We start from the raw sequence: 24,464 nt of genomic DNA, 5'->3' as shown, positions 1-24,464 counted from the left end.
CTCAAATCATGAGCTCCAAAATGGAGTTTGTGAGAGCTTTAACTGCCCTCACTCTTTTTATATATTTTTTTTGTGCGGGCCCCACGTATTTTAAAGTCAAACTTTCATTTTTTAAATAACAAAACATGATAGGACCTACTTGAATAATAAATATTACTAATAAACCCCAACTAAGATATATTTAGACTAAATAAATTAGATTTATAATTATAAATATATATTAATAATTATAAAAATATATAGTTTTAATTTGACATTTTCTTTCATTTATATATGCAGTATATATTATATTACAAATTTATTTAAATATTCCCCTAAAGTAATTATTATTTTTACTTAATAAAGTATATTTATAAATGAATAATCATTATTTATTTATTAAATTTATAATTAATTTTTTATTGAAATAAAAAATTAAAATGAAAAAATATAAACAAAATATATTTACCCAACCTAACCGCTAAGAACAGTTAACAGCTCTACTAAACACCTCACAGTTTATTTCACAGCTTTAAATTCAATTTTTTTTCCACACCTTAACCGCTAGCGTTGAAATCAACACAACCACTCTAACAAACGGGCACAGTATATCCCTTATTCCAGTTGCCAGTTTGTCAAAATACAGCACTTACACAACATTCATATCAATATATCAAGATAAGCTGCAGCTAATTAACTAAACAATGTTCCCTACCTTTGAATATAAAAAGGCAAATCTTCGACAATAACATTATGATATACCAAAATACAAAAAGACAATGTTAGAGATTCTCAAAATATGATCATCACAATGTAAAGAATATGGCTCAAGACTACAGTACATACTCCATTCTTTGGCGAGGTTTCAAGGCAATCCTTAATCGTGCTTTTGCTGCTTTCCGACCTCTGCCTACCTCTTCAAACGAGTTTAAACTCTATTTTTACCTGTTTGTGGCATTTGTTGTTGTTCTGAGTCAATCTTTTACCCTTGATGTAGTAGGAGTGCTTTTATTTTTATATTGTAATCGAGTAGTCTATTCCTGTATGTATTGTGTTGCGTTGTTTTAATAGAAGTTCGCATTTCTCTCAAAAAAAAAAAAAGTCCTTCAAATCTATGTGATATTAAAATAATCATTAATTAAAAACACACATGTAGGGCTCACTTCACATCCAAAAAATGTGAGATCATTTTTTGAGATCTCAATCATTATTCAATACAAAAATGTACCCCTCATGACAAGTCCAACTCAAAAGTGACTAGGTCAATAATACTAGGGTTGAAGGTGGACTTCATATTCGTGGGCGGTGGAAAGCCAAGACGCCAAGACCGGAACGGAGGAGCTTTGAATCGGAAGCTGAATTGCAGGAGAGAATGACAGAGAAGAAGCCAGTTCTTGGACTTTCATGGGAGCCAAAGCTACCTCCCCTCTCTTCTGCAACCGTAAAACTGTCTGATAACAATCACAATTTCCCAGATAGCACTTCACTCTATAAACCAGACAAGGACCTCGTTGATGGGCTCTTCGTCCCTCCCAACAATCCCAGAAAGCTGAACAAGCTCCTTCGGAAGCAACTCAAAGATACATCTGGCAAAAATTGGTACCTCATCTCCATTTACAACAACATGATTTATCCTTTTACTCAAATTCGGTTACTTGTTTATAATTTTATCTAATAAAATGGTTTTTTTTGGATGTCTATATGTGGGTTTATCGAGTTTCGAGGACAATCTTTTCAAAGTGTTTTTTTTTCCCTCATTGGCCGGTGTTTGTTTGATGTGAATGTCAAACAGGTTTGACATGCCAGCCCCAACCATGACCTCGGAGTTGAAGAAGGAGCTTCAGTTATTGAATGTATGGAATCACCCTCTATTACTCGGCCTCCCGGTTTATACTCTTAGTTAACTGTAGTTCTGTTGATATGTATCGGCTCATGTTTCAGATTGACCAATGTGCATGCCATTAATAGGGTTATGGATAAATTCGAGGTATCCTTGCCTCAAAGAACTTCAGACTGTTAGCATTTGGTTTACAGATGTCCTTGGAGATAGGTATCTCATGGATCTTAGGGCTGCCTGGCAATATCTCTGAAGCACTTGCCCTGAATCTAGTAACCTTAAATTCAGAAAGTGTCTTCGAACAGGCCATTCAACTAGTGATTTGAAGTTCAGTTGGTCCTTGTGGTTGATTATAAAAAATAACAATATCACTATTCAGTATATGCGAAATGACCTCAAGACTGATCCGTTCCCTTTAAACAGATGCTTCCGTGAGCCTTTTATTTTTGCCTGCTAAAGAAATCACTTTGTTTTTTGGGCATAAAGTATTATATGGGAATTCCGAATGTAAATTTGATTCCCATTATTGTCTATCAACTTGTGTGCTTTTCAACCGTTGTTTCTTTTCTTTTTTATTTTTTTTTTCTATAACCAAGTTTCCCGGTCTGGTGTAGAGCAGTTTGTTTCTACTTGTGTTTGATGTGCAATTCATGAAAATTGGATTTCTTTACAATTTCACTATGATTCCTTATTCTTAATTACAATGATTTCCCTCAGAGTTCATGTTTTGGTGTAGAAACCAACATTATTTTCAAAAGCTTAACCATCTCGTCAAATCCAAAAATTTTATAGTTATGTTTGTTCACTTTATAAATAAATAAAATATTATGCTGATATAGGTTTGGATACAAAATCCTTTTTCTTGCTTCGATTTGTCATTGTATTTTTTTTTTATCCTGAGGTTGGTGGTATTAACTAGTTGCAATTGTATTTCTGTTGATGATCATGATACAGTTAAGAGACGTGATTGATCCGAAGAGACACTACAAGAAAGGTGTTTCAAAATCGAAAGTGCTCCCGAAATACTTTCAGGTAAGCTTTTTACTGGTTTTGGCTACAGTGAAGATATAGTTCGTTAGATTTTGTACCATAAGCATATAGGATGTATATCTTTTATGTTATCGGCATGTTGATGCCCTGAAAGCGGGTTAAAAGTCCTGTTCTTCGGACGGTTGATCAGGTGGGAACAGTGATAGAGTCAGCGTCAGATTTCTTCTCTGATAGATTGACCAAGAAGGAGAGGAAGGCAACCTTTGCAGACACATTGCTTTCTGACCAAACACTTGGTCAATACAGGTGGGTTTTCTTACCAAGTTCTCACGAAATCAATATATTTTAGTTTATGCATGAAGTGAACCACTAGCTAAAAGACGGGTTTGAATCTCCTCCTCTGTTGGACAATCGAAACATATTTTAGTTTATGCATAAAGTGAACCAGTAGCTGAAAGACGGGTTCAAATCCACTCCTCTGTTGAACAATTGAGAACACATTTTAGTTTATGCATGTTCAGTAGCCTTTGTTGATTGGGGAAAAAAGATTCATTAAAACTGTCTTTGTCTTCCTGTTTTCATACAAGATGTTGACAATGAATAGTGATTTTGAGATAGTGACTGCCTATTCGATAAAATTGAAAACAAAAAGTAATACAAGTTATATTTTGACTCTTGGGTCCTGATACAAAAAACAAACTAGGGCTTGTTTCGACTGCGTTGTATCTAAAGAAAATATAATGTCATGTATTTGTCAATTGTGTTGTTGAACTATTGCGCCCTAGGAGCAAACATTGAATCACTTGCGTTACTTGATTTGCCAGTGATCCAGTATACTAGTACGTTTTATTTGGAACGAACTAGATGGTGTGGTTTCATAATATTTGCCACCGAGTTTTGTTCCATTTGTATCAATGAATTTTGGGATGGCGTTATGGTGCTGAGTTGTTGTTACTTTCAACTTCCTGCAGGAAGCGCAAGGTTCGAGATATTGAAGAGCAAAACCGTCCTGGTGGAAATGAGAAATGGAAGATAAGGGGACGGCAGTCATGGAAGCGTGCAAAGCAAAGAAGACACTAAAACATTTGGTTTGTGTAGTTATCCTTGAGAAGAATCAGAGACCGTCTTTGCTATGGGGACAGAGTGATAGGATTTTATGGTTTTGTAGTTACCATTAGCCCTGCAATGCATGTGGGAAAAATGCTTAACAAAAGCAAGATGAAAATCCTCTGACAAAATGCCATAAGTTTTGAGGGACTGTTAAGGAAACCTAACAATGGCCTAAGCATTTTGTAGACTGCGTCAAAACTGCGAAAGCAACACACTTCTTCAATTCCTTCAGCAGGACATGAAGAATTCTATACGAAACTCAAAACACCCTGAGATGCAAATGTGTTGGGACATATCTGTATGCAAGAAAATTAAAGAAGTAGAATGAATAATAATTATGCTCTTACTGCTTAGAGAGTAGAAACTTTTTTTTTTTTTTTTTTCTCTTTTCAAAGTGATCACTTCATGGAAAAACAGATTCTAAAGAGTTGTGCTTCCATTCCCAATTCCTATATATTTTAGTATTCAAAAAAATGTCCTATTGGGGATTGGGGTAGTGTGCACCGGCTATTAACCGGTTCATTATCTAAGCCGTTGGATCTTATGATTTATATCTAATTATGATTTATATCTAACGGTTCTTAGTTTACGTAACAAATTTCAATATTTTAAATTAAAGTTGTTCTTATCTTGTTCAGCTTATCTCTCACTTTTCTCTCTCTAACAACAATGGGTTCTTGACCTGGTAAAGATGAAAGAGACTATTGAATTAGAGATTGAGGAATAATGCCAACTTCAACTTACAAACCTAGGATTTGGAATCAAAACCATTTGATTTTGAGAGAGAAAGTACAAACAGAAGAGAGGAAACCTAAACCAAAACCTAAACAACGAGAGGAAATTTATTCTAATTTGATGAGAGAAACCGTGCCTGGGTGATTGGCGCGAACCGTCGTCACATAAGTTTTGTGTCGGTTCGACAGGAGGGTCTCCAATATCATCCTTTGTCGATCACAGTCTTTGCCCCAGTTGTCTTTTTGCAGCAAATACTTGAGGAGCTTTGATTAGATGGAATCAGCAATGGAGATGGCGAGAAGAAAGCCAATGATTTTTAGTTTGTTGAGAGAGAGTACAAGGAGGGCTTAAGGAGTCAGATCTTGTTCTGTTGTATTTTTTATGATAGAGATACCGATCTTATTCTTGACCTTAACCGTCTCTTTGCAGTAAATAGTTGATGAGCTTTGATCAAATGGAATCACCAAGGGAGATGGTGAGAAGAAAGGAAAGGATTTAGTTTGATGAGAGACGGAGGACAAAGAGAATGAGTCAGTTTTTTCTATTGTATTTTTGATGAGAAAGTTAAGAGTACAAAGAGGAGTCAGATTAATTGACCATCAGATCATTCTTTAAAGATCCAATGGTTCACAGAGTGAACCGATTATTAACCTGTTCATTACTGCATTGGCTCACCCCCTGAATCCATTGGGGAATTAAAACAGTGTTGTGTTGTGTCATTGTGTGTGTATATTGAATAAGCGTAGGTCACTCTGGCCAAACTGAGAGCGATTCTCTTCTCTTGTATAATTCATCTCTCTTCAATCTTCATTCCACGCCTTCACTGAGAGAGCGATTCTCTTCTCTTCTCTCGTATCATTCCTTTCTCTTCAATCTTCATTCCACGCTTTCTCTGTGTCCTTTGAAACATGTCCCTTCAACAGTAATTTTTTTTGAGCAAAAGAGTCGCACGGGATCCTGCGGAAATTTAATTCGCCGGGGATTTCCTGCGGAGGACAACTAATGGCCGCCGAGTTGCTGATGACCCCTCAGTTGGAGCAGATCCATGGGGAAATCCGCGATAGTTTTGGAGCTCTCGCGTCTGTCCTCCTTATCTCTACCTCTTTTTCTTTTCAGTGCATTTCTCTAAAGCTATCGTAAATGTGTGAATCATTTGCTTGCTGCGTTTTTAATTGTCTTTTGTCTATCTCTCAAGAGGAAGACCTTATATTTATTCAGTTCCAGGGTTTTCGTTATGCGATGTCTTTGCAACATAAGCATAGGGTTTAGGGAATGATTGTGTTATAATTACTGTATCTATGCTCATTATCTCTTTTCTACTACATATTCAAATTCAGGAGTGGGTTCCAGAGGCTGGATAAGATCAAAGATTCCAATAGGCAGAGTAAACAGCTGGAGGAACTCACTGGCAAGATGAGGGAATGCAAGAGGTATGCTCCTATTGGCATTTGGATGCCGTATTTTGATGTCTCATAAATCTTCCAGTTACTGATAGTCTTAGGCCATCATGCAAGATGAATATGATAGGGCAGGGAGAAGGAAAATTCTTGTGCATAAATGCCTCCACATCATGCACTTTGGATATTTCCACATCATCCACTTTGTATATTTGATTACTTTTATTGGCTATCACAGTATCACTGACTGCCTTGTTAGATGACTCAGAGTTTTATTAACTTAGTTGCTAGTCCCAGGAGAAGACCTTCGCATGAGCCCTTGAAAGCTTCCTTGATACATGTATAATCAGGATTTGCTGGTCCCCTAGAATTTCAGTACATAATCTTTGTTTTTTCTTTTCCTTTGATCCACCAGAGTTCTTCTTGTTTGCACTTCAGAAACTAGAGGAACTTAGTTTTTTTATCATCAATTTTTTGTGCGTAAATGAAGTCTGATAGATATAATTGAAAGAACTTTCATGATATCTATTGATATGTATCCTTTTAGTGCATTTCTGTGATATACTCACTAAGAATTCTTATGTCTCTACTTTGCATGGCAGGTTGATTAAAGAGTTTGATCGCGAAATTAAGGAAGAAGAGAGTAGAAATCCTCCTGAACTGAATAAACAGCTCAATGATGAGAAGCAATCTATGGTTAGTCACTTTGAATCTTACACATTTCCTCATGCAACGTATCAATGTATATAACAGAGGATATCTCCAAAAGAAAAAACAAAGATATCTGGGTTGAAACTTCAACCCATTTGAGAATTGACCTAGCAGCTTCAGATATTCAAAATAGTGCACAAGGATGACTACTGACTAGTACCTTTGTGAACTGGTAAAGAAATGCAGATATTATTTGCTTAATTGAAGAAAAACAAAATGAATATTATAATATATCGGTTAGGACTAGTTTACTCTCTCTCTCTCTCTCTCTCTCTCTCTCGTTTGTATTTTTTTTTCCTGACCCCTTATGTTTATTTTTCATTTTTGCAGATCAAAGAGCTTAACTCCTGTGGCATTGAGAAAAACGTTAGCTGACTCATTCTTTTTGTGATTTCGGATACTTTATAAAATTATGCTGATTGAATATCTTTAGAACAGAGTTGTTTTCTCAGTTGGCATTTGGACATTATATATAATAATATGAACATTTGAGAACTGAACAAAATATCTGGGTTGTAAAGTCTGGTGTATTGTTCTGGTTGGCTTCTTGTTCACTTCGTCTTGTGTATACCTTTTGCATCCACAATTTTTAATTCTATTGTTGAAAGTGCAGGTATATGAATACAATTGGCAATAAGAAACTTGAACTCTTTGATATGGGAGCTGGAATTGGTGAACCTACTGCAGAAGAGAATATTCAAGTTGCATCTGGTGACTCCTTATAACTATTCTTATAATCGACCTAATTTGGATTTGTAGGTTGTGTTTGTCAGGATTGAGAGCTTGCTACTGTGTTACAGACAAAAAATTCTCCTGTTGTTGTTGGTATCATCTTTTTTGTTATCTACTTATCTTGTAGTTTAAGTGACTTTTTTCCCTTCAAAAAAAAACTATCTAAACATGTTTCTGTTTTTTTCTTCCCTAATAATAAGCTAGATCTATGTGCCACCTTGTGTGAGAGAGAATTTTGTGGTCATATTAATCTGTTCTCTTAAGTGCTTTGTACTTCCTTTATTTAAGGATTCCCAAAATGAAATTTTGATTTAGTTGGTGATGCAATAATAATTGTCAAAGCCTTTATCCCAAACAATATGAGAAATGAGTGTAGTGAAGTGTCTTTCTCCATTCATTCCTACGAGATTCTCAACTAATGCTAGTCCATGCCACTTCTCATCACTTACAAGTTCCATCTATCTCTTTTAAGGTCTTTACTTCTGCTGTTAATATTTCCTATTTGAATTTCTGAACTCTATGCAATACCGTAGTAATATCTCTACTTTGTATATGCTCAAACCATCTTAGCCAATTTTTTGCTCCTTATCTTTGTTTGGTGCAATCCCTACTCTAGACTCATCTCGTTTTTGATACAGGTTTTGTCATGTCAAATGCAAAATTCACATTTTTTATAGTAGCTTAACATTTCATATTGTACAGTATTTGTAATTCATTGTTGGGGGTAAAGTTATCCTATAGAAATTTTCTTTTAACTTCGAGTGAATTCTTCAGTTGCAAATAACACCTGATGTACTCTTCCACTTCAACAAGCTAGCTTTAACCCTATTTGCCACATCCTCCTCGATCCGTCCGTTTTTGAGTAAGACTCAAGATATTTGAAATTCTTTGCACATGTATTTCTTTCTGGTCTATTTTTCTTGCTTCCTCATATTCTCCCTTGTGGCCTTGCCTTTAATAAACTTACACTTATTTTAAAACCTTCTATTCCAAAGCTTGTTTGTATGTTTTCACTTTCGAATGGACTCCAGATAGGACAATTCATCGTGCAAACGACATTTGTCTTGAATAAACCTTGTTAGCTCATCGATTATTATGACCAACAGAATGTACTCAAAGTTAATATTTGATGTAAACCTGTGCTATAGTAAAGGGAATTATTTGTAGATCCTCAGATAGTTCTAACATTAACTGTTGTTCCCCATAACATGTTAAATGTTAGTGTAGCTATTTGGAATCCATATTTTCTTGTGAACCCACCACATTACTTCCCTAAGAACCCTATCGCATGCCTTCTCCAAATGGATAAAAGCTAAATGAAGCTCTTTTTCTTCTTTCTATGTTTTTCCGTAAGTCCTCATGGTAGGGATCTCGTTTTCATTGCAGATCGTCCAGCATAAAACCAAAACTTGCTCTCTGAGATCACTGATCTAAATATTCGTTTGATAACTATTATCTGATGTTTTACTGTATGCCCCATAAGCTTGAATTCGCCGTGGTTGTTGTTTTGGCTTTTGTCCATTGCCTTTGTTCTTAAAAATAGGTACAATGGTGCTTCTGCTCCATTCATTGTGCATTTTATGGGACTTTACAATTTGGTTGAAGAGATTGGTTTGCCATACTATATTGATCTCCCATATGCATTTCTACACTTCTATAGGAATTTCATAAGGTCCCACTACTTCATCCTGTTTCATCTTCTTTAAAGCTTCCCTAAGTTCCATTGTTGTCCTACATCTTACATACCAGGGGTTACTATTCTCAAGGGCATGAAGTTCTCCTAGGTTTTCTCCGTGGCTTCTAATGAGTAACTCATCAGTATATCTCTTCCATATCTCCTTAATTTCTATCTCTTTAGACAAGACTCTATTATCTACGTCTTCGATCCACATAACGTGATTTTCTTTTAAATGATAATAAGTTGCTCAAACTTGACAATAAATGTATGTTAAACATCTGAAGCAATGGATCACCCTTTAAGTTCTTGGTGTTTTGTGTCTGATTCCAAAAATGATTGTTTCTAGTTAGTCTTATTTTTTGCATTCGCATTTTCTTGCAGCAATGTCAAATCAAGAGCTTATCAATGCTGGTATGAAGACGATGGATGAGACTGATCAGGCCATTCAACGCTCTAAAATGGTAAAGAGCCATGTGCACATGATTTCTTTTATTTTTTGTATTATCAATATCTTAAACCTTTTTTGGTGACCCCATTAGGTTGTTGAACAAACGATTGAAGTGGGAACTCAAACTGCAACTACATCAAAGGGCCAGGTATTTATGATTCTTTTTTCATCTTTGTTATTCTTGATCAATGTTCTTTCTACATGTGTTGAGCCTTTTAGATGGTCATCCATAATTATGCAGACTGAGCAAATGGGTCGTATTGTCAATGAGCTGGATACAATTCAGTTCTCAATCAAGAAGGCCTCCCAGCTTGTGAAGGAGATTGGTAGGAAGGTTAGTTTATTGCTTGCCTTCTTATTGTAGTTGCTTTGCTTTCTTTTTCATCTGAGAAAACTAAATCGTCCTTTTCTCTTTTATTTATTTTTTCTTTTCTTTCAGGTGGCTACAGACAAATGCATCATGCTATTTCTGTTTCTCATTGTTTGTGGTGTAATAGCCATTATTATTGTGAAGTTATTCTTCTTGTTGTTGGTGATTTAGGACTTCTTTGTCAATTTCTAGAAAATTCAGAGTTCTCCATTGGATTTAGGGATTGCCCTCCAGAACACACTGCACATAGGGGTGTGTGACCACCTAGGCTGGAAAACAGCTTCTGGTAGTAAAAGAGAGAGGATGCAACGACCACCACAAAAGCTACAAGTAACATCTTCTATGTTGAAGACAGTTATGGTGAAGGTAAGGGTTTACACTAGGGTTAGAAAATGGCTAAGCGTATATGCTAGGGGAAACTGATGAGAACCCTGCTCTTAAGAGAATTAAGAACAAGATATGTTTGAGAGAAAACTCTCGGTTTTGAGAACAAGTCTCGTTTTGTGTTTTGATTAATTGATAGCCTCCTTTTCTATGGTCTACAAGCAGTCTTTATATAGTCTAACTTTCTACTACTACGATTACTAATAGGAAACCAAAGCATAATTGAACTCAATCTAATACTTGACTATTACTAAACAAGGAAAGTAAATATTCTTCTACCAATTGATATCAAACTCATTATTTCCTGCTGTCACGTTTCTTGATCTGCTAGGTTCTTCACGTCATCATGACTCACAGTTTGCATGGATTCTAAACTTTTGGTTACTTGGCCCATCTTAATCTTGTGTCTTCGAGTCCGGTTGTACGTGTTCTTTAGTTGACGATCTTGGTCTTCATCAGAAACACTCAACATTTATTATGCCCCGAACGCATCACTGCATGAAGTAAAGACACTCACCAATGGAGAGAAAAGGTATAAGCAACAACTTCGCATTAGTCTACTGGTTATATCTTTGGGCTTAGAGGTGAAAGATCCCTCAAGTCGAGAGTTCGAACCAGTGGGACGTAATTTCTTGGGGTGGTCACAAAGTGACCGTTGGGCTGGGGCTTCCTGGTCACCAAAACATAAATAAATAAAGGTATACACTTAGCCATTTCCCAATCTATACCCCTCTGCTTTACCTGTCTCTCTCTTTCTTTGTGCAACACTACATGAAGTAATGGATCTCTTTTATCAAGCATCAATCCAATATCATAACTCGATTTTCAACTATCGGATTGATGCCTCCCACCTTGACGTGTTGCCGTTGGCACGCCAAACCCTAATTCTAAATATTTCCTCACCTGTCGTTCGATGATTTTGTTTTTCCTTTTCAATCTGTTAAAAGACCATGAACCTATCAAGTTTTAGTTATTTGAATGATGGATTTTCAACCTCAGATGAATTCAACATGAATTTCAGCTTCTAGCACGTCGTCGGTACCACAATCATCAGGCAAGGCAAGGCCGAGGTTGGTTAAAGTGAGGAAGCAATCGAATGCGCAACATTTGGAATCAACTGGAGCAATAGGGGCCGGCGCACGAGTTCAGCCCGTTTCAGTGTTCTTGAGGTAATGCTGGGGCAGGGTCAGAAGGACCCGAGGCCGGTGGGCTGGGTCAAGGTGGAGTTGGGTTTGGAAGGAGTGGGAATGAGGCATTTGTGTTTGGAGGAAGGAGGAGATAATGCTAGGGATTCAAATTTTGGAAGTGAGATTCCTTGGGGGAATCGAGAGAGGAAGTTGTTGTGGAAAGGAGGGATTTAGAAATTGGAAGGGGAAACGATAGTAGTTGTCGCATTGATGAAAGCATTAAGAAGTTAACCATTGATGACCGTGGAGGGGATGATAAGCCCAATGTGAAAGTTGTTGATGTAAAGCCTAACTTTGATGCAAATGTTAACACCAAGCCTGTATTGGGGAGTGTTGACAATGTGAGTAGTTTGGTTAGAACTGGTGTGGAGTTTATGCTGCCAGATGAATTCAAGAAGAAATTGAATGTTAAAAAGGTTTAGGGACAATAATGCTTTAATGTTCTTATGGGTAAATTGACAGCTTATACTCTATGTCTAAATTCAGTTCCACCAAACACCTAAACAACGTATTTTACAGAATATACTTAGTTAGTAATAAGATGTACGGTCATGCTTGGACGATGATGACCTTGAAAGATTTCTGCATAAAAAGTGTTGTAGAAAATGTGAAGTTCTAAGTTCTTTCCAACAAAATCATGGTTTAGGGGTTTTGCTAGACATTTTCTTGATGCTTTATTTTGGTGGATTGCTATGCCATTTGTTTTAGTATCTTGTCGAGTGTACATGACAAATTCCTTTTTTATCTCCATATTTGGACTCGGTATTCTCCAGTTTAATTATAGTATCTGTATTTTGCAGATTGTCAACCCGAACAACAAAGACATCAGGGACATTCCCGGATTGGCGCCTCCGGCTCCATCAAGGAGGCTGTTGTCTCTGAGGGCCCCAGTGCATTTTGAGTAGACCCATTGTTTTGGATGGGGAGTAGATATTCCCATGTGATTTCGATTTCGGTGGTGGTGTTATATTTGATGAGATGGAGGTTTTGGAAGAAGATTTTTGGAGGCGCCAATTTCTTTCCTTTTTTTTCGATTTGTTATATTCTTGCTTGTGATGTGCATATCCTGTTTGTGGTTATTTCTCTATGTAAATCATACACCAGCTCTTTTTGCTCTGTGTTTCATGCCGTGGTTCTTTGCGGCTGTTGTGGTACAAAGAAAATAGCATTTTGTGAATTTATAGTGTACATGTCCCATTAAGGAAGATTCTTGCGTCATTTTTTATTCGATTGTGCGCAGATTTGTTGGAAGGGCCTTGTCTAATGAATTTTGTTTTATTACTATAATAGGGACATTGTGTGTAGTATAATACATTGATAGTAAATTGGACTTGATATTGGAACAACGTCTTCTTGCATATATGGAGGCGTCTCGGCGTAATCTAATGTCTACTTGTCGATGGATTAACATGCAGTTTTTCCTTTATCCTATATGCGTGGTTGGTTGGTTGGTTGGTTTATTTGTTTAGTCTTTTATTTTCAAAATGGTTTGGGCTCATTTCTGAGCGGATTTGAACCTTTACTCACCTGTGTTGTTTAAAGAAAAGAATATTTAATATTTAGTTGTGCTTATACGAACGTCCTCCTTTTGATGACGGCAGCAATCGTTCCAGTGAAGATGAATTTGAAAGAGTTTTCAATATGCTTCAATGCCATCTCAATGATATGTGACCATGGATCAGGAGCATATATCCATGCACTAAAAAGCTTTAGTCAGATCAATTGCTCAAATACTAATCTATTTAAGTTTGGCAATGGCATAAAACATGAATCTAACGACTGATGGGGTCAACAACATATTTTAATTTATTTAACTGGCCAACTAAACGAGAATGAAAATGTCTCCCTTGGCCACATCATAACACTTTGACTACATGGGCGGATGCTTCTTAACCCAGTTACGGGTTCTAGGCAACCATCTACAAAAACTATAACAGAGATACCGTGGATGCAAATGCTATCAATGATAAAGCGTTTACAATGAATTGCCCTCTTCTCTCGCCTGCAGTAGAACACATAAATTTCCGTACTGGGGAAGAAAAGGAAAGGGGAGATATTTTCCCTTAATAAGATGCAAGGATAAAATAAGTTGCCTTCCACTTGCATCTATATGTTCCCAAAAAATAACTCCAACACATATCTCTACTTCGGCTGACAGACACTATGCACCATGATTGGTTAGATGTGTCCGTCCAATATGCGACAACCTTGATGATGGCATTAGTGGTGCTTCTTCATCAACATTCATATCAGAAGCATCAAGGTTACTGGCCCCAGCCCTGATGTTATCACTACTGTTATTGGGCACGAATATATCAGATGACTTCTTCTCCAACTTCCAATCCTATATAAGCCAATATAAAAACTACAATTGTTACAGGCAAGATAAAATGGACATCGAGCATGAAAAATTTTGATCATTCAATGAACAATATCCAGGCAACATTAAAAAATAGGCAAGCAATGACGGTTCAATAGTATTTTTCAGAAACCTTTACACTTTTCACTGTGGCAGTCACCAATTATTTACAGACAACATTTGATGCAGTAAGCAGCTCCAGTTTATTAGTATTTTCTACTTCTTTCAAACAAGATAAAACCTAAAAAAATCTTGGACAGCATTCAAAAATCTGTCTAATGAAAAAGATGGTTCGGTGGGTAAAAGACTCTGTCCTCCATTCAGAATGACATCCTTAGCAAAACGAGAGTTAACAAGTAAAAGCTAAATTCCTCCATTCAGAATGAAAGCCAATAGCAAAAAACAAGCAACTAGACCTTAAGCATCCTTATTCATCTTTGTCCTAAACAATTTGGAGTTGGCGACATAAATAAAAACTACATGAATGCATAAGAGAAACAGCTTGAATCCACCATGTTGATTCTCTTTTGTTGTTCGTTCCTATCAAGTGCTACATTCAATATACATCCCTGGTAGGTATAAAATATAAATACATCTCAACAATTTCAACAAATTACATTATTAGAGGCTACCATGAAAGGAAAACCAAATTGTTTCCATATTAATGTGTTTGAATAACTTAAAAGGAAGACGCGTAATTAATCCAACAAACTATACCTTTATAAATTACATAAGACTCACCTTTGCATTTCTTTCTGGAATGCTTTCAGGAGGGAGTTGAGATGCTCGGACATCTTTAACCTTCAAGTAGTTATACATGACAACACCACAAAGTGCTGCAAGGACGGGGAAAAATCAACTGATTAATAATGAATCAATAGAGGCAAAGTAGTTTTTGTGAAAAAACACTTCCACATCTCAAATGAGAGAAATATACCTATTGCATAGCCAATTATATTAAGCCCAGTTATAGTAGACTCTGGAAATATAACAGTTGAAAGGGCTATCAGTATCCAGTCTTTTAGAACACCAGCAACCCTGATTGTGACTGCTCCAGTTCTACCAATTACTAGGAATATGGAGAAGTTCAGGGCCAAAGCAGAAAGAGCATTGGAGAAGAAGATCCAGAAATTGAATTGAATATGCGAAACTTCCATCTGAGGCTTTTCAAGTAAATACCAAGGCACAAAAAGAAACAGAAAACTGCACATAAAAAGTATCAGTGAGAAGCTCATTCATCATGCCAATAATCCTTACTCCTCTATATTTACATAGAAGGATAGTAAATTCCATAATCATTTAGGGAAGAGCTGGGAAAATAAAACAATACTGTTACATTTATCATGCACAATAAAATTAAAAAGTATATCACGTAAAGAGGAAACAAGCAACAAAACAAGGAGTTGTTGACCTAGTGGTAGCCACTCCTTAGGACTTAGAACAGGCTGAAGGCTTAAAAACAACTAATATTAAAATCAATATTATTCAAAAAACTCAAGGATGGATGGATGCCGGATCTTCGTATGAAACCCTAATTATCATGTTCAATAAAAGATACAGTCGGTGTCACTCGTGTAAGTGTGTAATAGAAGTCGACATTTGTATTTCAGTAACCATTATAAATTGCACAATCAACATTGCCTCCTTACTTCTCCATAAAGAATATAAACTATGTTTGGATAAAAAATCATGAGACCTTTTAAAATGTTAGTGGCCAAAAGTGTTGGTTGAACATATTTACTAAGATAACTTAATCCTTCTTCTGGTAACACCGCCCGGAAGATATGCTACCAAAACATAAGCCTTAGCAAGATACACTAAAACAATTCAAGAGGCACCAACCTGCAAGGAGCTATGTAATATAAGCTGGTGATAGGATTTAGAGTCAAGCCCTTCTTTTGTAGAAGGACTTGAGTTAGAACAAGTCTTAGAGCTTCTGCAAAAATGCCGGTGACCTGGTAAAGTGTGCCAACCACATTAAAATGAATTTCCCCATAGGAGGAAATGACAACTCCAACACTGACCAGCACCATGTTCAAGAAGACGTCGCACCTTGGTTTGTCAGTACCACACATAACAGCCATGATAAATGTTGCCACTGGCACTGCAACAATGAAATTGAATAATAAGCAGGCATTTAATCAGGGAAAAAAATATATAAAAAGAACAAATATAGGTGCACTTTCTTGCTACATACTTAGAGCTTTAAGCATCTGGATGAAGGCCACAGATATGTGCAAGTAAGCTGTGTTACCAAACCTATAATAAAAAGGAAAGAATGGTCAACATCGAGTCTTGCTGAAACACTACCAGCATAATCATACAGCAAAATTTAATACAGATTAATGTATCAAAATTCTAGCAGATGATGATTCTCTCCACACCTTTTCTAATAAAATACCAATGGATTGGAAAATCTAGCAAAATGACAATAATACAACCATAGATGCTCTAAATTCAAAGTGATTTTGAGACGCCAACTCATTCAACAACAATACGATTTCTATCAATGGTTCCTTCGCACATAAAGAAAATCCAACATGATTCGCTCAGAATAACTTCTGATTCTCTAATGTTCATTTCTATCAAAAATGACTTGGTGTATTCCAGCAGGGACAAAAGCTGAAATCCAAGTTAGAAATACAGGAAGTATTGAAAGACATTCTATTTCCAGTTAAATTACATAGGGAACTGATGACCTCTAGGCCTTTGATACATGAACACTCGAAAAGAATTCCTTATTCTGCAAACAAACACAGAAAAGCGTAACACCTGGGCCCTTAATGCATGTTCATTGTGTTGTTGGCGTTCAGATACTCAGTAGAGGCATCTTTACATTAAAGCCAAACCCACTCATACGGCATGATAGCTAATGAGGCATGCCAACACTCATTGACCTCAATACAGAAAATGGTAAGACAAAACCTATGTGATGCATATACACATAGTTCTTCATGATAAAAACATCAACCTACCATACTGAACAGAGCTCAATCTAGATCTAATTATCTAAGTGCTTACCAAAGACTTGAAGCAAAGAAGGCACTTATCGGTATTACACATGTTGCATATCTGCAACAGAAAATGCATCAGAAGAATTAAGTAAAAAATAAAGAGAAACAAAACAACGTTAAGAGAAACCAAAAGATGTATAATTCAAGCGAAAGAAGTTGAATAAATGAAAAGTCCGCAAAAAAGATGAATCATATTGAAGGCAAAGAAAAACTCGCTTACATTTCAAATGTCATCTTGACAGGAGAAACAACCTGCATATCAGCATATAAAAAGCTTTAAACATATCCTCTTCAACATAATAAAAAGAAACATAAAACAATAACAATAATAAGATGTACCTTGAACACGCGTATAAGGACAAAAGCAACCATGCCAGAAAACCCCATATGAATCATCGTAAGTGTTATAGGAAATGGAAAGTTGAAATATTTTGGAGAGAGAACCCACTGCAATAAAATTCGCACGCTCTTTAATAATTTATAATAATTCGAGTTCTTGTTTAGTCATATAAAGAAAGAGCACATATGGGTATAAAAATCTACATGAAGATGTAGGGTTTTAAATGCATATATGCATAAGACAGAAAGGAGACACATTGCCAGTATCTAGTGATGAGCACAATATTTCAGACATGCAAGGCAGGTAACACCTGCTCTGAAACTAGAGCTAGCCTTGGAACTTCTTAATCCTAGCACTATAATGCACTATAAGTCTATAACACCTTGAGAGTACAAACTTTGTAGGATGGGCAATTGAAGAGACTGCCTCAAGAGAATTAGGTGCTTTAAAACACAGAAACCAATTAAGTTGGCCTAAAGGTATATGGAGATCAGGCAGCCTTATTTTTCGGAGAAAAGTTATGGGGCTATTTTTAACATATTTTGAGGTGGGGAGGAATGGAACACTGCACCTTGTGCAAATGTAACGAGTTGGCTAAAACTAAGTAGGGAACCGTTCAAAGCAGGGATGTCTCCAACATCGAACTGGTGAAAATAGGTAGATTTGAAGGTAAAATACAAAATGTACTAAACAGATGCAGCGGGGAGTTCACAATCACATTATTAAGACCTAATTAAAGATTAACCTGAAAGCCTTCGCACAGGTAGATCCAGGCATGGACAGAACTAAAGGTAGATCAGCTAAAACTTATGAAATAAATGTCAAAAATCAAATACCCCTGGTTATGAATTTTGTTATATGCTGACAAACAATAAGAATGCACCCCAAGAAGAGTGTTACACAAGTGAGAATCATCTCAAATACGATACAACGAAACTGCACCCAAAATTCAAAGATTACAGTAAGACATTCAAAGTGCATTCTCATGTGGATTATCGATGCATAGTATTATCCCACTTGATAATGACAAACCAAGCATTAATCTTCGCTATAGGTCAATGATTGAAGAGACTGACCCAACAAATTTAGGGGGTTTTAAAACATGAAAATCAATTAAGCCAGTCTAAAGGAAAATGGAAATCAAGCAGCCCTCTCAAGGAAGTTAAAATCAAGATGATCACCCACAACAACCAGGGAACAATGTAGATTTCCAAGAAAACGTGATGAATTTTGTTATGTGCCTAACTCAAATACAAAAATGCATCCCTAGAAGAGGGCTACACAAATGAAAGTAATTTCAAACATGTGACGGCAAATCAACAGAGCTGCATCCAAAATTCAGAGATTACAGAAGGCATTCAAAATGGATAATGGACGACTTCAATCAGGTCAGTTGACGATGACAAAAAATGTTTGATATTACCCTATTACTTTTATATCAATGCATTTCACAGTACACACATGCTACGCCAGAAGCTAAGAACCGGAGGCGAATAAATTGTCCAAAATAGAGTGTTAAAATAAGATGGAAAAGGAAGGGGGCACTACCTTGTTGTACAATATGACTCCCGAAGAAAGTAAAAGGTAGATCAGTAAGTAGAAGTAAGTCAGTACAAGGGACTTGTTGATCATTTTGGCTTCTGTTTCCTTCCTCTAATATGAAAAACTTTTGCAAAAATAAAAAAATCCCTCGCTATAACTGCGTACTAGCTTTGTTCGTGGAAACCATGTCAATTAAGCACCAATCATCAAAACCCTAAGGAGGAATTCATAGGCACAACCATCATAAGATTTAATATAGTTTGAGCATCACAGCAGTTTCGTTAACCTGCAAAGAATGCAAAAATGAGCAACTGAGCTTGTGCGACTAGATCTAGATCAGAGGCATTTAACAATGGTAGGCAATGAAGCTAAAGAAAAACAAGGGAAATTAGAAAATCGAATGAATATGCAGGGCCTGCTCTGATCTGATGCATGAGGCATAAGCTATAGGAATCCTAAGTTTACCTGTCGAAATCACTGGCTGATAATGAGAATCTGAAGGTGAATCCAGAATTGAGAGATGTTCACCACGTCCGTCACCGATCAATGCAAATCAGCACAGCACGCAGAGAAAGCGTGAGAGCAAGCTCCGGTGATAACAATAAAGGAAAGAAGCGAGGCGAGAGAGAATCTGCGGAAGGAAATAGAATAGATCGGCTTCCAGATTCCAGTGTAGTTAGTGTTGGCATGTGCTGTGAATGTGATTCACAGTGGTCTCGAACCGAAAACAAGGAAGACAGTTGTATGGGCTTTCATTTTGTGGGCCTTCAGAGTTGAAAACTAACGGGTCTGAAGCCCTCTTACTTTCCTATGTGCATTGACCCACCCACGCAATGAAAAAGAGAATCAGAGCGCGCGCGCACCACAAAAAAATAAAAATAATGGATAAGATAAACCATACATACATCACATGTGTATACGTACTTACATTACATACAATACATACACATGTTTAATGTGACTCAAGTCATCAACATCCACACCACATTGTGATGTAATATTCTCATGGATGGGGATGGCTTTAGGATTTGGGATGTGGGCTTTTGGATTTGGGATTTGGGCTTTGGGCTTAGCTATTTGGACCGCCTTAGTTGGAGACTCTAAACTTTAGAGTGGTTGGACGCAGCAGGTAAGGAAACCAGATTATACTTTGAATTTAATTCCTTAAATAATTAATTATACAGCCATAATAATAATAATAATAATAATAATAATAATATATCATTTTATTCGGGGAAGAAGACACATATTTAACTAAGTTGACCCTGGTCTTAATTTATAATAATGTCATGGGAAACCTCCACTACTCTTCTCTAAATAAGGATACAGCTGCAGCTTCTTTTTGAATGATTATGTGAATGTGGGGGAAAAAGGAAGGGGAGATTGCTTTCCCTTTCATTCAACTGTTGCTTCACTCCATATTAACATTATTATTCATGTTGTTCATGATTTCTCATCACACACTATGATGATTCATCATCTGACAATGTCTGTTTGTTTGTCCAAGACCGGATAAGAGGCATTTTGGGTACAAGAAAACCTTTCCGTGTAGTTGGTACTTGGTACTGGTTATGAACCTATGGTATTTTGTCTGTCTTTTGACCATCTCAGTTTCAAATTCTCTAAAATATTTTAAATAAGTAAAATTAGGGGATAAGTGTTCATTATGAAGGCATCATTTTGGTTATGGGTCATTAAATCTGGTGCCTTGTCTCTTTTCATCTTTTTTGACTTTCTAACCTTCATTTCACCAAAAAAAAAGAAAAAAAGAAAGGGAAATGAAGAAAACCTTCACAAATCAAAGCTTAAACAAATCTTAAATCAGCCTGGTAGCTTAGCTTGTCTCTAGTAATCATAATCATTTATTTTCCTTCCTTTTTCTCTTCTTCCCCTCATCATAAAGAGTCTTTTTCTTTTTTGAATTCCTACTCTTCAGTTTTAGTTTCTTGTTTAATTGTCTCCTTCAATTAAGCTCCATTTAAAATATATAATTTTTTTTTTAAGAAACAGCATCTAAAATCCGAGGCTTCTCTTGTCCTTTCCTCATCGCCTACCGCTGACAACTACGCATTTTCCCACCCAATTGTGAACCAGAAGTGCAAACCTCCGCAATATTCCCTTCAATTTGGAGACTTTCGAAATGCAATCCATTTCTGTGGGTGCCATTTGGCTTATTTTCAAATTTCAACTGAGTCGTCTTAAGTTTCTAACTGTTTAAAGGACTTGGTTTATACTTTTTATTGGTGCATCTTTTGGTTTTCCGGGAACAACAGTGTGGACAAGGCGCTTCACAGGAAGGTTTTTTATTTTTTATTGTAAGCATACTCTCGTTCTTGGTTCAAATTTCTTCTCTTTCTTGCCCCTGTTTTAGTTACGTCAATTAGCCTTCGAATGCGAAAGTTACAATCTTTTGTTTTTTTGATGAATGCGAAAGTTTCAATCTTTCTTGTTTGCTTTCTTGTTCGTTCTTGTCAAATGATATATGGGTTCTGCTTTTCTTCTTGGATTGTGTTAGAGAAATATAATGTTAATTTCAGTCATGACGTTTTCAGTTTTTCATCAACACAATACGTGTATTTGTGCTCTCCTCCTCCCCCAGTGTCCCTCTCCCCCAATAATAGTATTGGCACTGCATACTCTTGCGTTTAATTTTAGTTTCTTCTGAGATTCAAAGTGGGTTACTTCTCCTTGTTATGGATGTGGACTATGGTTCGAAATAGGAATTCATATTCTTTAGCATATTCTGAACTTTCTTTTAATGGAACTCCCTAAAAACCTGAATCAGTTGAATTTTTGAAAGTTAGTCCCTGAATTTGAAATAAAATGCTGAAATATGTGAAAATCTTTGGAGTTGTGAAGTTCATTAGATTTTCTTTTTTTAATTCCTCTATTTTGTATTTTCAGCATTCACCTGCAGGGATGGCATCTGATCTAAAGAGCACCCTTTCCAGAAAATATGTGGGAATTCAATTGTGGGTATTAATAACCATCTGTTTGGGAGTAGTTTGTGTCGTAATATTGGCGGTCTGCCTTTGGCTTAGTTTTAGAAAGAAATCCTTGAGAGTTAATAGCTTGCTTCCCATAACTAAAATTCCAATCATTCCAGAAGAAATCAAAGAAATTCGAGTTGATAAAGTTTCAGCCAGAAATATTGGCTCCAATATCTTCACTGATAAATTAAGTGATAAAGAATCGAAGAAGGTTTTGATCCATTTTAAAAACTGTGATGATGGAGGCGAATCAGGTCCTTTTAATAATTTAGCAAAAGATGATGTTGGACCTAAATTGGCAGAAGAGAGGACCCCTGGGGCATCTTTGACCATAAGGCCTTCATCACATCCTTTATCAGCACCTTCTCCTCTGTCCGGCCTGCCTGAATTCTCTCATTTGGGCTGGGGTCACTGGTTTACACTAAGAGATCTACAAGTAGCAACAAACTCTTTTTCTAAAGATAATGTCATTGGTGACGGTGGATATGGAGTTGTTTATCGAGGCGAGTTGATTAATGGAACTCCTGTTGCAGTTAAGAAGCTCCTCAATAATCTGTAAGTTGCCTTGACATTCTTTTTAAACTCCCTGCTGATCGATCATCTATGACTGAAATACCAGTCCAATGACATTTTCATTTGATGTCTTTTTCTTCTAGAGGACAAGCAGACAAAGATTTTAGAGTGGAAGTTGAGGCTATTGGGCACGTGCGGCATAAAAATCTTGTTCGGCTTCTGGGTTACTGCATGGAAGGAACACAGAGGTATTGCTTAAATTGGAATGAAAAGTAACTGGAGTTTTGTTGTGGTTTTCATTTCAGAATTAGAGATTAAGGAAACACATTGAAGTAAGAGGATTTCCAAATTGATGAGTTAACTATTTAAGTACTTTGACGTATAAATTTGCATGTTTTTCATTAGTTCTGTTCTACTTCTTGTACTCAATATCCAGATTTACAGTTTAAAATAGAAAGTAGTCTCCTGCTCACATGTTTATATGCTTTTCATTCACTCCTTGATATTATCTGCTGTGAATTCTAGGATGTTAGTGTATGAATACGTCAACAATGGCAATCTAGAGCAATGGCTCCATGGGAATATGCGACAGTCTGGATATCTCACTTGGGAGGCTCGCATGAAAATTGTGCTTGGCACTGCTAAGGCGTAAGTCGTCATCTACTCAATCTGAGTCTCTTTAAGTCACTTGAGGCTCACTTATATTACAACTCATTGCAGGCTCGCTTATTTGCATGAGGCAATTGAGCCAAAAGTGGTGCATCGGGACATAAAATCCAGTAATATATTGATTGACGATGACTTTGATGCAAGGATATCTGATTTTGGTCTGGCCAAGTTGTTGGGTGCCGGAAAAAGTCACATTACAACCCGAGTTATGGGCACCTTTGGGTGAGTATTCTGATCATCTTTGGCTGCACAATAGCTATTTATACATACTCTCTCTCTCTCAATTTCCCTAAGCCATACCAAAGAAGCTAAAGATGCCTTTGGTTGGAAATTGACACGCTCTTTGAATGATGTCAGTTATGTTGCTCCAGAATATGTCAATTCTGGACTTCTGAATGAGAAAAGTGACATTTATAGCTTTGGGGTTGTGCTCTTGGAAGCAATTACAGGAAGAGATCCAGTGGATTATGCTCGGCCAGAGAATGAGGTATGTAGTAAAGATCTATTTTTCCTTGAATGGCGTTGAAATTTTTTTTATCCAGAGCATTTTTGTTGTTGATTTTCTGTTTAGCCATTTCTTCCTTCTTATATTAACTTGCATGAGCTATTATCTGTAAAGTTTTGTACATGAACATTTGGGTCCATATTGCAGGTGAATCTGGTCGAATGGCTAAAAAAGATGGTTGCAAGAAGGCACTCAGAAGAGGTTGTAGACCCTATCCTTGAAAACAGACCATCAAAAAGTGCCCTTAAGCGTGCTCTTTTGACTGCCCTGAGATGTCTTGATCCAGATGCTGAGAAAAGACCGAAAATGAGCCACGTCGTTCGCATGCTTGAGTCTGAGGAATATCCTTTACCTCGAGAGGTTTGTTTTTGAAATCTTGTATGAAGGTGCAACTGAATTCTACTCAATTCGATGATGCTACTGAAAAAACATCATGTCAAAAGAAACATATTAATAAGGTAGATGGCCAAATCGTTAATTATTTTGTCTGGGTTGGATTTTCAGGACCGCAGACGACGGAGGAATCAAGTAGGAATCACAGAGACTGATTCTCCAAGGGATTCTGATGCTGAGAAGAGTGACAATCCTGAATCAAGGTTGAACAGCAGAAGAAACAGCAATGCATAGGCATCTACCTTAAATCATACAAAAAGACGAGCAGAATTGTGATCCTTATGCTTCCACCACATTTGAAATTACGGGCAGTAGGGAAATTAAGCTTGCATTGAATTGGAGGGATCGGAATATTCCTTGTTCAGTATATGCTTTTATACATAGAATGCTGGAGAGAAGATAGTTTTGTGTTTGAAAATGAGACTGGTATAGGACACCCTCCCTTTCCAGTGGTGTGTACAGGATTTGCTTTACAGTAGTAACTTTGAGCATCAAGAGTTCAATTGTCCAACGCTCGAAAGGAAATCACCTCTTGATACCTATGAAATTAGAATGTGATTTCTTTGGCTACAGTAACTGCA

At 36.7% G+C, this 24,464-nt stretch overlaps 3 protein-coding genes and 1 pseudogene across 5 annotated transcripts; 3 read left to right on the top strand and 1 right to left on the bottom strand.

Annotated features, from left to right (window-relative positions):
• Nucleotides 1–1,231: 1,231 nt before the first annotated feature.
• On the top strand, nucleotides 1,232–5,305 carry LOC120015047 (rRNA-processing protein fcf2-like). Its single transcript, XM_038867242.1, has 5 exons — nucleotides 1,232–1,578; nucleotides 1,772–1,832; nucleotides 2,771–2,848; nucleotides 2,997–3,112; nucleotides 3,778–5,305. The coding sequence occupies exons 1-5, from the start codon at nucleotides 1,352–1,354 to the stop codon at nucleotides 3,884–3,886; spliced, it is 591 nt and encodes a 196-aa protein (XP_038723170.1). The 5' UTR covers nucleotides 1,232–1,351; the 3' UTR covers nucleotides 3,887–5,305.
• Nucleotides 5,306–5,476: 171 nt separating this feature from the next.
• LOC120015046 lies at nucleotides 5,477–12,809 on the top strand (annotated as a pseudogene).
• Nucleotides 12,810–13,338: 529 nt separating this feature from the next.
• Nucleotides 13,339–19,587, bottom strand: LOC120015489 (probable sugar phosphate/phosphate translocator At3g17430). Of its 3 annotated transcripts, none has more exons than XM_038867943.1 (10): nucleotides 19,279–19,587; nucleotides 18,820–19,099; nucleotides 17,271–17,378; nucleotides 17,152–17,183; nucleotides 16,939–16,989; nucleotides 16,115–16,176; nucleotides 15,760–16,021; nucleotides 14,855–15,120; nucleotides 14,659–14,753; nucleotides 13,339–13,902 (listed from the first exon to the last, which is right to left on the bottom strand). In XM_038867943.1, the coding sequence occupies exons 2-10, from the start codon at nucleotides 18,901–18,903 to the stop codon at nucleotides 13,720–13,722; spliced, it is 1,143 nt and encodes a 380-aa protein (XP_038723871.1). In that variant the 5' UTR covers nucleotides 18,904–19,099; nucleotides 19,279–19,587; the 3' UTR covers nucleotides 13,339–13,719. The 3 variants fall into 3 exon arrangements, with proteins under 3 accessions (XP_038723871.1, XP_038723872.1, XP_038723873.1); XM_038867944.1 differs by having other exon boundaries at nucleotides 18,820–18,940; nucleotides 19,279–19,541; XM_038867945.1 differs by lacking the exon at nucleotides 18,820–19,099 and having other exon boundaries at nucleotides 19,279–19,541.
• A 1,058-nt stretch (nucleotides 19,588–20,645) lies between these two features.
• On the top strand, nucleotides 20,646–24,459 carry LOC120015188 (probable receptor-like protein kinase At5g18500). Its single transcript, XM_038867455.1, has 8 exons — nucleotides 20,646–21,128; nucleotides 21,718–22,358; nucleotides 22,460–22,564; nucleotides 22,842–22,964; nucleotides 23,037–23,207; nucleotides 23,343–23,472; nucleotides 23,638–23,850; nucleotides 23,995–24,459. The coding sequence occupies exons 2-8, from the start codon at nucleotides 21,733–21,735 to the stop codon at nucleotides 24,115–24,117; spliced, it is 1,491 nt and encodes a 496-aa protein (XP_038723383.1). The 5' UTR covers nucleotides 20,646–21,128; nucleotides 21,718–21,732; the 3' UTR covers nucleotides 24,118–24,459.
• Nucleotides 24,460–24,464: the final 5 nt, after the last annotated feature.

Source organism: Tripterygium wilfordii, chromosome 14, assembly GCF_013401445.1.
Source record: "Tripterygium wilfordii isolate XIE 37 chromosome 14, ASM1340144v1, whole genome shotgun sequence".
In the NCBI taxonomy this organism is placed as follows: domain Eukaryota; kingdom Viridiplantae; phylum Streptophyta; class Magnoliopsida; order Celastrales; family Celastraceae; genus Tripterygium; species Tripterygium wilfordii.
This window is presented reverse-complemented; position numbering and strand designations above follow the sequence as displayed.